At 37.6% G+C, this 15,601-nt stretch overlaps 2 protein-coding genes across 5 annotated transcripts; one reads left to right on the top strand and one right to left on the bottom strand.

Moving 5' to 3' along the window:
- The first annotated feature begins 7,094 nt into the window (after positions 1-7,094).
- On the top strand, positions 7,095-10,710 carry LOC111377887. 4 transcript variants are annotated; one of them, XM_023001037.1, is made up of 5 exons: positions 7,095-7,277; positions 7,511-9,304; positions 9,853-10,054; positions 10,154-10,350; positions 10,428-10,710. In XM_023001037.1, exons 2-5 carry the CDS (start codon positions 7,513-7,515, stop codon positions 10,502-10,504), a joined length of 2,268 nt encoding a protein of 755 aa, XP_022856805.1. In that variant the 5' UTR covers positions 7,095-7,277; positions 7,511-7,512; the 3' UTR covers positions 10,505-10,710. The 4 variants fall into 4 exon arrangements, with proteins under 4 accessions (XP_022856805.1, XP_022856804.1, XP_022856801.1 ...); XM_023001036.1 differs by having other exon boundaries at positions 7,120-7,277; positions 7,485-9,304; XM_023001033.1 differs by having other exon boundaries at positions 7,120-7,277; positions 7,481-9,304.
- A 253-nt stretch (positions 10,711-10,963) lies between these two features.
- On the bottom strand, positions 10,964-14,171 carry LOC111377888 (L-type lectin-domain containing receptor kinase S.4-like). Its single transcript, XM_023001038.1, has one exon. It carries the CDS (start codon positions 13,318-13,320, stop codon positions 11,308-11,310), a length of 2,013 nt encoding a protein of 670 aa, XP_022856806.1. The 5' UTR covers positions 13,321-14,171; the 3' UTR covers positions 10,964-11,307.
- Positions 14,172-15,601: the final 1,430 nt, after the last annotated feature.

The raw sequence follows: 15,601 nt of genomic DNA, 5'->3' as shown, positions 1-15,601 counted from the left end.
TTCAGACTCAACATTGGAAACAATGTGTGTAGGTTGTGAATCCTTCGCACGTAGGGCTTCTAATTCTCTAGTGAGGCTTTCTACCTTGGCTTAGGGTTGTCGTCCTTCCTAAGGTGATAAATGCCTGTGTTAGTAGGGTTTCCTTGAGGTCGTGACCTATTGGTGCTATCGGAGGCATTAGATCCAGTCCAGGTATAAACCTTCTCAGCTAACTCATCTAAATACTCTATGGCCTCATCCGGATCTTTTTGCAAGAAATCACCATTACACATCATCTCAATAAATTGACGCTCTCTAGGTGTTAATTCCTCAAAAAAATAACTCACTATACGCCAACTCTTATATCCATGGTGGGGGCGAAGGGTTTGCAACTCTTAGTATCTCTCCCAGGTTTGGTATAAGATTTCACTATCCTTTTGAGTAAATGAGGAAATTTGCTTCTTAAGGGAAGTGGTCTTGTGATGTGGGTAATATTTGCCAGAGAAAGCTTAAGTTATTTCAGCCCAAGTTCCAATCGAACGTGATTTCAACGAATACAACCAGCTTTTTGCTCGTTCTTTGAGTGAAAATGGGAAAAATTTAGGCCTGATTGTATCCATTGTACCACGTTGATTGTAGAAGGTTACAACCACTTCCTCAAGTTCCCGAATATGCACGCATGGATTCTCATTTTTAAGTCCGTGAGAAATGGGAAGAAGTTGAATCATTCCCGATTTTAGGTCCATACGTGGCATATTGGGGGGAACATAATGCAAGATGGCGTGGAAGTGCGTGCTGGGTGAAGGTAATCATGTGGGGTCCTATAGGGTCCATCACCGTGCCCATTGTGTTATGTAATGTGATGCTCGTGTCTACAGATGTAGAATCGAAAAAAGGGTTAGAAAGTAATTCAAACTCTAGTTGAGGTCTTGCAATGTGAAAAAAAATTTGACCTAGAACGCTTAGATATGCTAGAAAGTTCGCCTGACGTGATACAGTGTCATGTTCAAATTTTATGCGTTACCAAGTTTACATTCTAGATTTCACTTTAACCAATTTGACCTTACGTACAGAGTTAATCTAACTAAAGCAACAAGTCACTTTAATTAGTTGTTTAGGTGATTAATCATATAAGTCAATTAACCTATGTTGGAATGCTGCAGTTTGTATATTATGCAAAGCAGTAAATAACAAACAATATGATGACGGAGAAACCCCAACGTGGGTAAAACTCCGGGACCAAGCCAGTTACCTCAGCTATACCAATTCAGCAAGTACAAGTTATACGAAACTCCATACCCAATCAGACCCGCTGTTCCAGTCTCACGATCTACTGCTGCAGATACTTCTAGTCTCTTGCTAAACTTCCTGATCTACCTTCTGCAGCCCAATTTGCTGTCCACTACAACATCCTGGTCCTTAGCTGATTGTATCACCAAGTGGAACACCAAGAACCGTACGTTCTTGTGCCAATCCACCTCTCTCAATCGTCCAATGAGAGAGTCCCTTCCTCAATAGATTAAGGAAGTAAGGTGTTTTGGGTTATGCAGATTCAATGTTTTTTCCCAAAACAATGGTTGCCAGATCACAAGATTGATGTAGATGAAATCTCCAATTAATTGCACCTTGGATCTCTTCAAAGATGTTATGAATATTTTTGCAATGAAAGAATAATGTAGCAACCTCTTCAATTTCGTCCTAGGGCTTGAGTATTTATATTTGAAGGTATTTAGGTGGTATGGGCCGAGTAAAACACTTCAAAAATGTAAAATAGGATTTTTGCCGCATAGGAGTGTCGCTCGAGCGAGAGTCAGCGAGAATCGAGCAAGAGGTATTCTTTTTTTTCGCTCGAGCGAAATGCCAACGAGAAGCGAGCGACAGTGAGTAGTCGTCAGTATTTTCATCATAACTTTCTTTTCCAATATTCGATCGAGGTGATTTAACCTGTGTTGGAAAGATAACTCAAAGGACTACAATTATTCTAGAAGTAGCCTTGTCCAAATTCCAACGATTTCTATGTGAAAAATGCTATGCAATTTATGACTGAAAATCCGGAACATAATTTGTCCGGCTCTCTGATATCCTTTAGATTTTCAATTGCATTCCGATGATCTTGTGTGATCTTCTTGGGCATCTTGGACTCCTTCAACGACTCGAACAATAATTTACCTCATCTATACAAATTGCACCCTAAGTCTTTGACTTTTACACCAATGTTCAATTGAGTCCCTGACTTTTACAATAATACAATTTAGTTCGTTTTGTCCACAGAATCGCCAATTACACTTTTAGACCTAACACAATGAATCACCCTCGCTCATCTTGATACCTATTCATAAAGCACAAAATGTGAAAAATAACAAAATACAACAATAAATAAACAACAAACTAAAAAGATAAAAGAGGAACGATGTCACCCTTTTGCTCGAAAATCCTTTAATTATTTGTACCGTCTCCCCAACAACGGCGCCAAAATTTGATTACGCCCAAAGTGTAACGCGGTGATTGTAGTATATAACTTTGAGGTGTCGTATCCATGGGGAGATGAAAATTAATTAAAGGGTCCAACAAACTAAGATTTTCATTGTGAGTTGTGTAACAGATAATATATCAATTTGAAATGTGTGCAAATGTTAATATGTGAATTTACGGGATTTGAATCAAAGTATGAAATAATGAAGCGTCGGAATTCCCTCAATTGGTTCAGATCATACGATGTCAATTATGCATTCATGTACTCAATTAAAAAATTTTCATCAAACTTTAATTGAGGAATATAACATTAACGCCCAATTTTATTCTACAGTAATTTTAAAATATGGATTTCCCATAACATATTCTCACTTTAATCTATTGAAATCAGATTCTAAATTCACCTTATACATCGAGCATAAAATCATAGAGAATCACACCAATAGATAATTGAAATTGAAATTTAACAATTAGGTTAATTTTGCGATAGATAAAACATGATTAAATATATGCGAAATGCAGTAAAACTTAAATCAATCTCACAACAATGCTTGAAATTAAAACTCAATACATGCTTCATTTATTCGATGGAAAGAACATGATTAAATCCATGAAAGTCTAATATCTATTAAGCCAATCTCAAAACATATTTATAAAAACAAGAAATCCAAATCGAAAATTGTTTACCAATGGAAATCATATTACAAGCATGAGAAACATTGAAATAATCGATACCAATAGAGTTTTTCCCTTACTTTACCAAGGATTTCTAGCCTTCCATGGAGTCTCTTCACCCGAGATGAGAGAAAATTGATGTGGAAAGGAAGAATGGCGCTTTGGGTCGAGATTAAGGCTTAAAAGCGTGTGCCAAGCAAGTTTCCACAAGTGTCTGTGTCAAAATAGGAATCTAAAATTTCGCTCTCGAAAAATACCCATGCGGCCACATGGTTATAAGCCATGCGACCGCATGGTTCAACCAAAGTGGCTCCAGAAGTTCTCGAAAGGCAACTATGCGACCGCATGGTTGTCACAATTTTCTCAGCCGGATATCTTTAAGTATTTTGACCATAACTTTCTCTCCCAATGTTCGATTGAGGTGATTTAAGTTGTGTTGAAAAGTTAACACAAAGGCCTACAAATTTGATTCAGAAATCATCTTCCAATTCAAATATCTTCCATGTCAAAAAGGGGTCCCAATATGAGGCTAAAAATCGGTGCGTAACTTTTTCAATTAGAAATTGATTTGTGAAGATGTTATGATCATATTTCACTTCCTTTGACTTCTAATTACACCCAATTAACTCTTAGCATTCTTGAATCATCATTCCATCGCCCTTCTCATCTATGAATTATTTACAACTTGGTCCCTGAACTTTCACTTTCTTCAATTTTGCCCTTTTTTACTCATTTCTTCAAAATTCAACATTTTCCATCAAATTACAACGTAGATCAAAACATATGATTAATGAGTGCATTTTGACGTTAAATAATCATATGAATGCAATAATTAAGAGGGAAAAATATCATATTTTACACTCTTATCACGGGCGACTTCATTCTTGAATGTCATTTTAATTCTTTCATGTCATTGATCTCCATCAAGATATTAATGTTGGAAGTGTTCAGCCGGGTGAGGGATGCTAGTGGTAATTCATTTCTACGTTAACCCCGAGGATGCTCTAGTCGAGAACCCGAATCATGGTGCCTCTTATGCTCAGCCCTTTCATGGGATAGACTATCTTTTCTCGGATCCAATGTCTCCTCCATATTAATGTACTTTTCAGCTTCGATGAGGAGCTCGATCACTGTCTGTGGTAGGGTCCTCAATAAGGACATTTTGAACGCCTCACACCTTATAGCATATGTGAGGGTAGAAATGGTTGCCATGATATGTAGGTTGGGTATTTGGAGCCTCTCTTTGTTAAACCTTATCGTGAAACCATGTAGGGTTTCTTCCGTCCTTGGCGAAGTTGCATGAGAGAAGCTATTGTTTTCCTGATGCACTTGCTACTTGTAAAGAAGGCAAATAACTTAATAACCAAATTTGAGAATGAGGCTATAGAACTGGCCTCTAATGTCGAGAACCAATCTCTAGCAGATTTATCAATATTTGCAAGAAGGCCTTGCATATCACCTGATTCGATGTAATTTGCAGGTTCATGACGTCAACATACACATTAAGATGGCTGATCAGATCAGTCGTCCAATCATACTCTTTAATATAGGGATATTTGAATCTTTCAAGCAAATGATAGATAGTATCTCTAGCGTAAATAGAGTGTTGGGGGTAAAACCCGTTGGAACCCCGAGTATTCCAAAGCAAGCAGGTTGTAATCCCTTCTTGAATGATTCGGGTAATCTCTCCAAAATCCATGATCTCGATCATGAGGCCACATTAGGGACGCCCAAGGTTCCTACTCCTCCGTCACTAGGGGCAGGGTGTGGTGCTTGAGCTCGAGCATCATTCATAAAATTGCCTTGATTTGCCGACGTTAATGATGGATGTGAATTTCTTTAACTCAACAGCTGAGTTAGTGTGGCCACCTCTTGATCTCTTCAAAAGCTCTAGCCATGACAACTGCTGGCTGGGTGTGGGTATCTCTGAAGAGCTTGCTGGAAAAAAATCTAATCGTGTGTTAACCATGGCTTTTGGTAGCATTTCCTATAGACAGCGCCAATGATGCTACCAAAAATCTGCACCTGCTGCTTTCCCGAACTTGAGGACTGCGAATGAGCACAACGAAATCTTCTGGTATCTAAAACAAAGGAGTCGAGTTATGTCCCCATCACCCCTCCGATGCTTAAGTTAGAAAGAGAATTTTTGCGTGAGCCTATAAAGTGGAAATAATAAAAAATGCACTTGAATAATGATCCAATGCTTTGTATTTATAGAGGCAGGCAGTACACTCCTAGTAGGATTAGGTGGTGCACTCCTGATAGGATATAACTATTGAACGTCCTTATCCTAAAGAGTCCATCCAAATAGGAGTGTTGGACTTGTACTACAATTGTATGCCCAATCATGACGTGTCATGTAGGATAGAGTCCTTGTAGGAGTCGTGTGTTGAAGTATTTGGATAGGGTTAGAGTCCCAAGTTTGTAGGAGTCCTTTTAGACCAAGAACAGTCCTTTTTAGGTTTGGCCAAAGGACGAGCTCGTGAACGTGAGGCCTTTCAACAGCTTTCATGGCCGAGGACTTATCCCGAGGATGTCTTAGGTAAACTTGTCATCATCTCCTGAGGGTGTAGCTCAAGCATTCACATTGCGTGAGGACTAAGGCTCAAGCACGGTGTGATGGACACAATAAGAAAGGTTGCCTTGAAACCTCGGGATCAAGGCTCGGGAATAATATAAATGTAGCTCATCAAGATTAAACCTCAATCATGGGTTCTCCTATTCATGCCACTTAAGTAAAACAATACATCAAGCATCTTTGGAGTAGAATATTTTTTGTGGCTCTTGGCCTTACACAAACATAACTTGAAATAGAGGTAATAAATAGAATTATAGATTGAGGGACAACTAGGATGGAAAAGTCTATTTAAAATTAACTTGTTACAAAAATGATAAGTCCAAGGTTGAGATTAAAGACGTGCTTGTACAAATTTGAATTATTCAACAACATCGTATTGCAATTTCGCAATATTCTGTTTTTCCCCTTTTGCATTGTTTTGGCCATGAGTTGATTATGTACTAATTATCAATATGATTAAGAAAAGAACAACAACAACAACAACATAAGTGCGCCAAGAAGGTTGGTTAAAAGTATCTATCTATATCTTTTGGTTTACGATTCAAAAACCATGAAAATTGCCACCAGAAATGCTAATTAATCATTGTTTCCTCAAATATTTGTGAGAAAGAAAAGGATTCATTCCAATCTATTTGGGACCAACTAGCTACAAAAGTTGATAACTTTAAGATTATGAACAAATTTGAATAAGTAAACATATGTTGCAAATTTTCTTTTCTTCTCAAATTATTTTTACAATATTCTAATTTGCACGGCATTTTTGTTTTTACATTGTTTTGGCTTGGGGGTTTTCTAAAATATTGTTTTATATACCATTTCTTTAAGGTACTAGAGAAACAAGAACAATGGTCCTATGGTTAATGAAATAAATTTATACAACTTGGAATTCTTTGGATTCAACTTTTGAATTCTTCAATATTTATGAATTTTTTTATTAAATCAATTTTTTTTTCCTATAAAATCAATGACATCCCGATTTTCATACTTCTTAACATTCGGCCCTTGTTTGAGTTCCATTCTGTTTATAAGAATGCAGTTTTTAATAGTGTACTGATAGAAAATATGTGGTTAAAAAATAAGGAAAAAATTTGGATTTACTTGTAATATTATTTTATTGAAAAACATATAGTTGAAATAATGTCAAAATACTGTTTAACAATAAAGCTCAAACAGGGCTCGATTGGAACAATGATTTGGTTGATCCATTTATTCTCATTACTGTATCAACAAACTTTAATCTCCTATTTGTCTTGTCTCGCCTTGTCAATTTAGTTAAAAAAGTTTGTCGTGTTTAGCTTATTTGAGTAAATATTCACTTGTTTGAATATTAATAACATAAATCACGCTCCAATATATTACTCTTTCAATTCCTTGGACCGGGTCTCCGGATAAACCCACGCTAATTAGAGCTAAATTGGGAGGCTTGACCGCTGCCCTAACCGGCCTATCCGGTCGTCATTCGACTCTCTTCGATTCTATATAATACAAAATCCGATCCCCAATTAACTCGGTCTCATCGTTTTCCAAATTCTCGAATCGAAAGGGGAAAAAATCTAATTCGAATCAAACCGAAGTAAGTTCTTCACCCGATTTATAATGCCCGTGTTCTGAATTCGCATGCTGTAAAATTTTGTTCATTTATGTGCGCGCGCTATTTTCCGCTTCTGATTTCGTCTGTAAGTTTAAGTATCTGTGTATGTGTATGCGTGTTTGGGGAAGAATTTGCTCATTTAGAGGAAATTTAGAAATCAATTTTTGTTTTTTTATATGTTTAAGGTAGATTAGATGCGACAATGTCTTCTGCAGTTATGGAGCCAGTGCCTGTGACTTCACAAAAGCATGACCCGGCTTGGAAGCATTGCCAAATGTACAAGAATGGGGACAGGGTTCAGCTCAAGTGTATATACTGTGGGAAAATTTTTAAGGGTGGTGGGATTCATAGGATTAAAGAGCACCTTGCATGTCAAAAAGGGAATGCAGCTACTTGTTTGAGAGTTCCATCAGATGTTAGGTTCCAAATGCTAGAAAGTTTGAATGGGATTGCTGTTAAGAAGAGGAAAAAACAGAAACTTTCCGAAGAGATGTCGGGTAATTTTGATAATCCTGAAACTAGTGGGGTTGATGTGTTGAACCATAATTCTGGTTTGAATACTGAGGTCGATTTGCTTCCTGTGCCCGAAATGCACGAACAGAATGCAGAAGTGCTCGTAAATAGAGAAGATACTGTGATCAACAAAGTAGGTGGTAGAAAGAAGAAAGGAAGAGTTAGGAAAGCCCCTCCTGCGGCCAATCATAATGCAATTGTCTTGAGTAATATGGAGAATATGAACTCGAAGAAGGTGCATAGTCCAGTACATATGGCAATAGGGAGGTTTTTCTTTGATGTTGGAATACCTTTAGATGCTGTAAACTCTGCTTATTTCCAGCCGATGGTTGATGCAATAGCATCGCACGGACCAGGGGTTACTGGTCCCTCTTACCATGATATTCGGAACTGGATTTTGAAGAATTCAGTTCAAGAAGTGAGGAATGATGTTGATCGCTGCAGAGAAGCTTGGGGAAGGACTGGTTGCTCAGTTTTAGTAGACGAATGGAGTTCGGAAAGGGGTAAGACATTTGTGAACTTTTTGGTGTATTGTCCAGAAGGAACAATTTTCTTGAGGTCCCTGGATATATCCCACATCATAGATTCTACTGATGCCCTTTATGAATTGCTCAAGAAGACAGTGGAAGAAGTTGGTGTGAGAAATGTGATGCAAGTGGTAACTAGCAGCGAAGAGCGTTATGTTATAGCTGGAAATAGACTGACTGATACTTATCCTTCTGTATTTTGGACTCCTTGTGCTGGACATTGCATAGACTTGATGCTTGAGGATATAAGAGAACTGGATTGGGTAAAAGTTAAGCTAGAACTAGCAAAATCAATCTCTAGATACATCTACACTAATAGCGTTGTTTTGACCACGATGAGGCGATATACATTTGGAGTTGATTTGGTTGATATAGGAATCACACGGTCGGCTACAGATTTTATGACACTGAAACGAATGGTGAATATCAGACACAATCTTCAATCCATGGTTACTTCTGAGGAGTGGATGGGGAGCCCTTTCTCAAAGAAACCAGAGGGGTTAGCTGTACTAGACTGTATCAGTGATCAGTCTTTCTGGGCCACCTGTGTGTCAATTGTGCGGTTAACTGATCCACTCTTGCGACTTCTGAAAATAGTTGGTAGTGCAAAGGGGCCCGCTATGGGGTTCATTTATGCAGGACTATATCGAGTGAAAGAAACAATTAAGAAGGAACTCGCTGATAAAACAAAATACTTAACTTATTGGAATATCATAGATCACAGGTGGGAACAACTTCAGCGCCATCCCCTTCATTCTGCAGGTTTCTATTTTAACCCCAAGTTTTTCTACAGTCTTGAAGGAGATGTGCATCTTCATATTCGGTCACTAGTGTATGATTGTATAGAGAAATTGGTTTCTGACCCAAAGATTCAGGACAAAATTGTGAAGGAAACAGCTTCTTATCATAGTGGGACAGGAGACTTTGGTCGGAAGATGGCTATCAGAGCTAGGGACACTTTACTTCCCAGTGAGTGTCCTTTCACGAAATAAAGGCTTTTTTTTTTTTTTTTTTTGGTCAGTTATCAAATTTAATTGGGTGCCTCAATTCTTGTGTGATTAACATTTTCTTTTTTGTGTTAGTTTCTACTGAAAATTTGATGAAAACTGAAATATCTGGGGAATGTTTGATGCTGAAGGAACTTGCCATTTTTTTAACAAGAGAATTGCCCAAAGATTGGGAATGTGCCCCAATTTGAACATTTAAGAACCTTTGCCCACATTCTATATGTCGGTTTGTTAATGAGGTCTACTGCTTCGCACAAATTCCTTGTATATTTTTTCTTTTCTAAACTGACAAATTAACTGTAATCAGTGGGTCAATTTATCATTAACCAGCAATGGTGAACCTTATTTATTCTCTAGCTAGACATGCACAGCCAGGCATGGCATGAATTCGAAAAGCCACAACAATTATACTAAAAAGAATCAAGGATAGTTTAGGATGTATGCCATGGCCATTTTAGAAACTCGTTTATTCCTTATCAATGTTTATTCTGGTTTGTATTCTGCAATCAGCTGAGTGGTGGTTAACGTATGGTGGGGGATGCCCTAGTTTGGCTCGCTTGGCTATCCGCGTTCTTAGTCAAACTTGCAGCTTGATTCTGCGTAATCCAATTCGAACACCTCTTGAATGTGTACATGAAAAGAAAAACTGCCTGGAGCATCAGAGACTCAGTGACCTTGTTTTTGTTCAGTACAACATGTCCTTGAGGCAAATGTAAGTAGAGAAATTAGCCCTTCCATATTCTAAAGTTGTTAAACCTTCATAAAGGTTAAGACTAACTTATAAGTGGTTCTCTTCTTTATTATTTTGCAGGGTTTTGAGTGACAAAGAACAGGAAACTCTGGATCCTATTTCATATGACATCTTTAGTATTGTTGAGGACTGGATCATGGACAAAGAATTAATCTCAGAGGGCTCCGAGAATTCAGACTGGACGGCTGTTGATCCACCTTTAGGTAACACTGCCCTCTTAGGACCACCAATTGATGATGTTGAAGCATTGGGAGGAGGTAAACTAAGAGTCTTTTCGGAGAATTCATGTGTTATAAATTGGGGTTACTTATATATTTCTCACTGTAATGTGCAGGATTTGATGATTATGAAATTTTTGATGGGGTGAAAGTTGAAGAAGAAAATGACGGAGAAAACCTTGCGAGTCAATAGATTCTTGCAAATGAAATTCCCAATTTCTTTTCAGAGGAAACTGAAGATGGTTAGGGGCTGATTCTGACCAACAATTGGTAATTGGTTGGAAAAAAGTTTGAGGACTGGACAACAGTGTAAATATACTTGGTTACTGATGATGTTGAATATGAATATAGGTAATTACGATTTACGATTTGCTGAAGGAAATTTTTTATTAAATTTCATATTGTGCGTTTGCTAGCAAATTTCCTTTTGCTATCCCTGCAAAGGTCTGAGAGAAGGCAGAAAGAATTGAGAACCTTTTCTGCACAATTTCTAACTTGAAGAGCTCTGCATGAGCTACTAAGAAACTTGTTCAAAAGTCAAAACAAACATGAACGTTTTTAATACGCTGAAGTTGACACGATAAGGAGAAAGGCATGTGACAATGTTCAACTCAATGTACCAAAGATGCAAAAACAAAATACTAATAAGCACTTAAAAAATAGAATCTGGTCTATGCATCATTCATGTTTCCACTGTTTGTTCTTACAGGCGACAAATATCACACAAACTGTCATAGGCAGTAATTAGTTACAGTCAATACCACCTATCTATGGTGAAATTGCAAAAGGATTTATGTACATACATCATCTGAAATAAAGTTGCTGTGCTAAATGTAGAAACTGGAAGAGTGGAAAGCTCACACAGAGAGACCTGAGGTTGAACCAAGAATGCTGAAGCCCTAAAACTACAAGTGCATATTCTACAGTTGCTGACTTAAGTAAGCATTGAAGTCATTGTGGCACCTCGCCTGCATGCTGTCCTGCAGGATTTGAGATCTAACTGCCATCCACTCTAAATGAAGCAGCTTCACGATCAACCGAGGACCCTGCACTTACCCTCTCAAAGTATGATGATGATGATGGATATGAATGCACAAAATCCTCCAATCTGTCACCATTATATTCATCAGAAGCAACCAACACTTGGGGAAATGCCACTTCTCCATACAAGTACCTAACCACCTGACTCATCGTAGGCCTTTTATCGGGGTCATCGTCTGAACAAATCAATCCCAGCTTTATCACCGCTATAACCTCTGACTCGTCATAATCTCCTCTTAGTCTTGGATCCACCACCTCAAGTATTGCCCCTTGTTTCCACTTATCCCACACCCAATCCACCAAAATCAATTCCTCTGGCAATGCTTTTGCCTCGATTGGCCTCCTCCCACAAACAACTTCCAGCAACAGTGCACCAAAGGCAAACACATCTGTTCTTGTTGTTGGCTTACCAGTTTTAGTTAGTTCGGGGGCTAAATATCCCAACGTGCCCACCACAATTGTTGTGCTTGGATTTGCACCACGCTCATATAGCTTTGCAACTCCAAAGTCTCCGAGCCTACCATTTAATTCCGAGTCTAACATCACATTTCCTGCTTTTATATCCCTATGAATCACAATTTGTTCCCATTCTTCATGTAAATATAGCAGTGCAGAAGCCACACCTTTGATGATCTTTAACCTCTGTTGCCAAGTTAAAATCATTTTCCTTTCATCGAATAAGAACTTATCTAAGCTTCCATTAGGCATATAGTCATAAACAAGCAACAGATCCCCTCTTCTGCGGCACCATCCCAGTAATTGAACCAAATTTCTATGCCTAAGCCGTCCTATGCTTTCAATCTCTGAAACAAATTCACGTAAACCCTGCTTGGAATCGCTATATATTCTCTTCACAGCAACTTGGGTATTGGAATTAGGCAAAGTTCCTTTGTAAACTCGGCCAAATCCACCGAACCCAAGTAGTTCCTTGTCTCTAAAACCACTTGTCGCTTTCTCGAGCTCTTTGTAGGAAAATTTATGTGGGCCAATATCAAGCTCCCAAGCCTCAGTCACATCCATATTCTTGATTTTCTTAATTACGTACAAGGCTATCGCAGTTGCAAGTACCATAAGAACAGCAGATGCTAAAGTAGTACCTAGAATTAAGGGCATTTGACTCTTTTTGGGTCCAGGAAGAGAAGGCAATGAAGATAGATCCAGGGACTGAGCTTGCCCATTCATCTTGAAACTCCATCCGAAAATATAGTGAGAACTGGCAAGTAGACCGGTCGAAGCAGAAAAGCCCACATACATGTAGTCCATGAGAATTGGTGTAAGATCCACAGCAAATGAAAGAACTGAAAGTCTCGGTTTTGATGAAGAAAGTGAAAGAGTCACATCCAGTTGTTGTTTAGTCGAATCATATTCAATCCAGGCCTGAATTCTCTTCCCACTTTTGAGACGGAGCTCTTGCTCTGTTGAATTTCCTTCAACAAAATACTTGGCAGGCACAGATGCATTTGAGGCCAAACTATTGATGTCAATCCCAACATGGTTATCATTAATATCACCAAATTCCATGTTTTGAACAGTGTCGAATTCGACTGCAAATACATGGTTAGAGAAATTACCAACCTCAGTTGCATTGAGAAGACCCAGATACTGACTTGGAAGAGCTCCTTTGAGCTCTTTCGACTTGGCGATCGTGAAGGCTAAGCCATGGCCACCCAATTTTTCATACTCAGGGACCATAGCAAATACAAAAGCCGTTGAAAAGGAAAAAACTTTCCCAGTAGTTGAGTTCTTGAAATTAATTGGGGCTTGATAGAAGGCATGGCCAATGAGTCTCCAAGTATCGTTCGTTAGCTTGAGAATCCCATTGTGCTCAATCTCAGAGACAGTATTCAGGCTCATGTTGTTGCCTGCTCCTTGAAAACCATGGAAAATGAACTCATCCAACTGAGAAAAAACTGTGCTCGAGAGAAAAAGTATAAGCAGGAGGAAGAATATTATCAGCATTTTGGCCATCTATTCTCTTGTTAGCACAGGATAAAGAGAGAAGACGGTAAAGCGAAAAAACCGACCCCAGTTGAGTTGACACTTGGATATTACACAGGGTAAGGACTTTATTTGTGGTGCTAGTATGTCCAGCGTCATTCATGTTTCTCTTCTATATCACCTTTTAAACATGAGCTATGCTACAATAATAAAGGGTTGATAAAGTTAAGTTAAAAAATCAAATCTACATCAATCATTTTAAAAGCAAATTTTTAAATTATTTGAAATCAAGGGTCCAAATTTTGCCAACACACTTTGACACTCCACTTTTATACACCAACTTTGTAGGAGTAGAATTATTCTTTAAACATTCATCCAAATGACTCGAGATTTATTGTTCTTTCCTCTTTTTTCCCTAAAATTGCCGGGGAAAACAGGAGATCTCGCTCCTTCTTTATTGTTCTCCCAAATTTTGTTAACAAAAGCAAATGGATGGAGGACTTAAAATTCTAGTGGAAAGTAGCAGATCTCAATCATTTCTTGTCATTCTCCCAAATCACTTTTTTCACATTGGTAAAGATACTCAAAATATACAGGTACAGCTCCCTCAAGTTGAGTTTGGAGCCCCTCATGTGGACGTGGGCCTCCCTCGTGTGAGAGTCATAAGTCTTGCTCTTTTCACATTCATGGACCATCGATGAGTCAACATGTTATGTTCCTATCTTCGCTAAAATCTTGATAGCTCAATATATGAGTTCGTTATATATATACATGAAGAAATCAAAATTCTAGTTGGGGATAGGAGATCGTGACCCTTCGTATGTCAGTCTCCCAAATCAACTTTTTCTTGTTCATGATACATCATGTATTCTCCCAAACAAAAATTGTTCCAAAAATATATTTCAATATAATTCAAAAATAAATTCATCTTTTCTTTTTCTCTGTCAAAAATTTTAATGATTCATTTCATCATATAAAAGATTTAAAATGCTTGATTTTCCATCCCACATTTCATAATCTTTCATTGATAAAATTATAGTTAGGATACTCGACTTGAGTGAAATGCAGCATAAGTCTCTTTACTATTGTGAACGAATTAGTTTATTAATGAATGGATGAGAACTAGAGAGAGTTGTGAAATGTAGCCCAAGAATGTGTTTTATTATAGTCTGACCCAAGATTAATAATCCGAATTTTATTATAGCCCTGCCCATGTGATGGGAAGTTCTTGCTTAGGGCTTGGGCCTACTTGCCCTTTTATAATCAATGGAAATCATTATAAATAGGAGTGGACATTTTGTCCTGGAATCGGACCAAAACCAGATAGAACATGACAGTCCTATTCCTATTCCTCTATTGAATGGGTTGATTTTGGACCATGGATCGAGAATTGGTTGGTTCCACAATGTTCTTGGTATTACCTTGAGAATTAATAGGGAATTTGGTTCTCTCAAATATTCTATTTTGCTAGTACATTGCACCGAGATGCACAAAAATTTTGAAGATTAGATCCCAAAATCATCTCATGTCAAAATGTCATTTTCCATACACTTTTTTCCTGCATTTACGACTTGATGTTGAACTTTGGAGTGAATTTTTTGTATAATTAATTTTTTATTATTACATTACAAGATGATAAGTGATTTCATACTCGAGTTCCCACTCCCCCCCAATCTGATAAGTAGTTTCATATTTTATTTTTATAGTTTTTAAGTATAAAGAATTGGACTAGAACCAAAACCAAATGGTTCAGTTATATAGTTAGATATGGAAGTAATGGTTCCATTTTTAAGATTTCCATTAGTATTCAGTTTGGTTGGTTTTCTTTTAAAATCAGAATGAACCAGATTGTACCCACTTCTAATTATAAAATATTATTTCATATTCCACTACGTTATGTCAATAAATTAAAATGATTGGTTGACATATAAAATATATCTAAAAATACTAACTTCTATATGACAAACAATATTTTGTAATTAAAATCTATGGAATCCAGCAATGATTACGCCTCTCATTTAGCCCTTGTTTGAGACACATTTTGGAGGAAAAAAAATACATTTTTTGAATAGTGTATTGATCGGTATTTATTTCCTTTCCTCTACGACTATTGGGGATTCGCCGAATCTGGAATACATCATGTAATATTTTCTGCTAGTATATATGACTTTGCCATTTTTTTTGTGTCAATAAATATACCAGGTAATTGATTTGCAATTCCTTACAAATAAATGATTTTTTTCAACATCTTGCTCACATTAATTGATACGGGGGTCAAAGTGAGATAGAGTTGTTTCATTCCAAGAAATTT

This window comes from Olea europaea, unplaced genomic scaffold (genome assembly GCF_002742605.1).
Source record: "Olea europaea var. sylvestris unplaced genomic scaffold, O_europaea_v1 scaffold1738, whole genome shotgun sequence".
NCBI classification, from domain to species: Eukaryota; Viridiplantae; Streptophyta; class Magnoliopsida; order Lamiales; family Oleaceae; genus Olea; species Olea europaea.
This window is presented reverse-complemented; position numbering and strand designations above follow the sequence as displayed.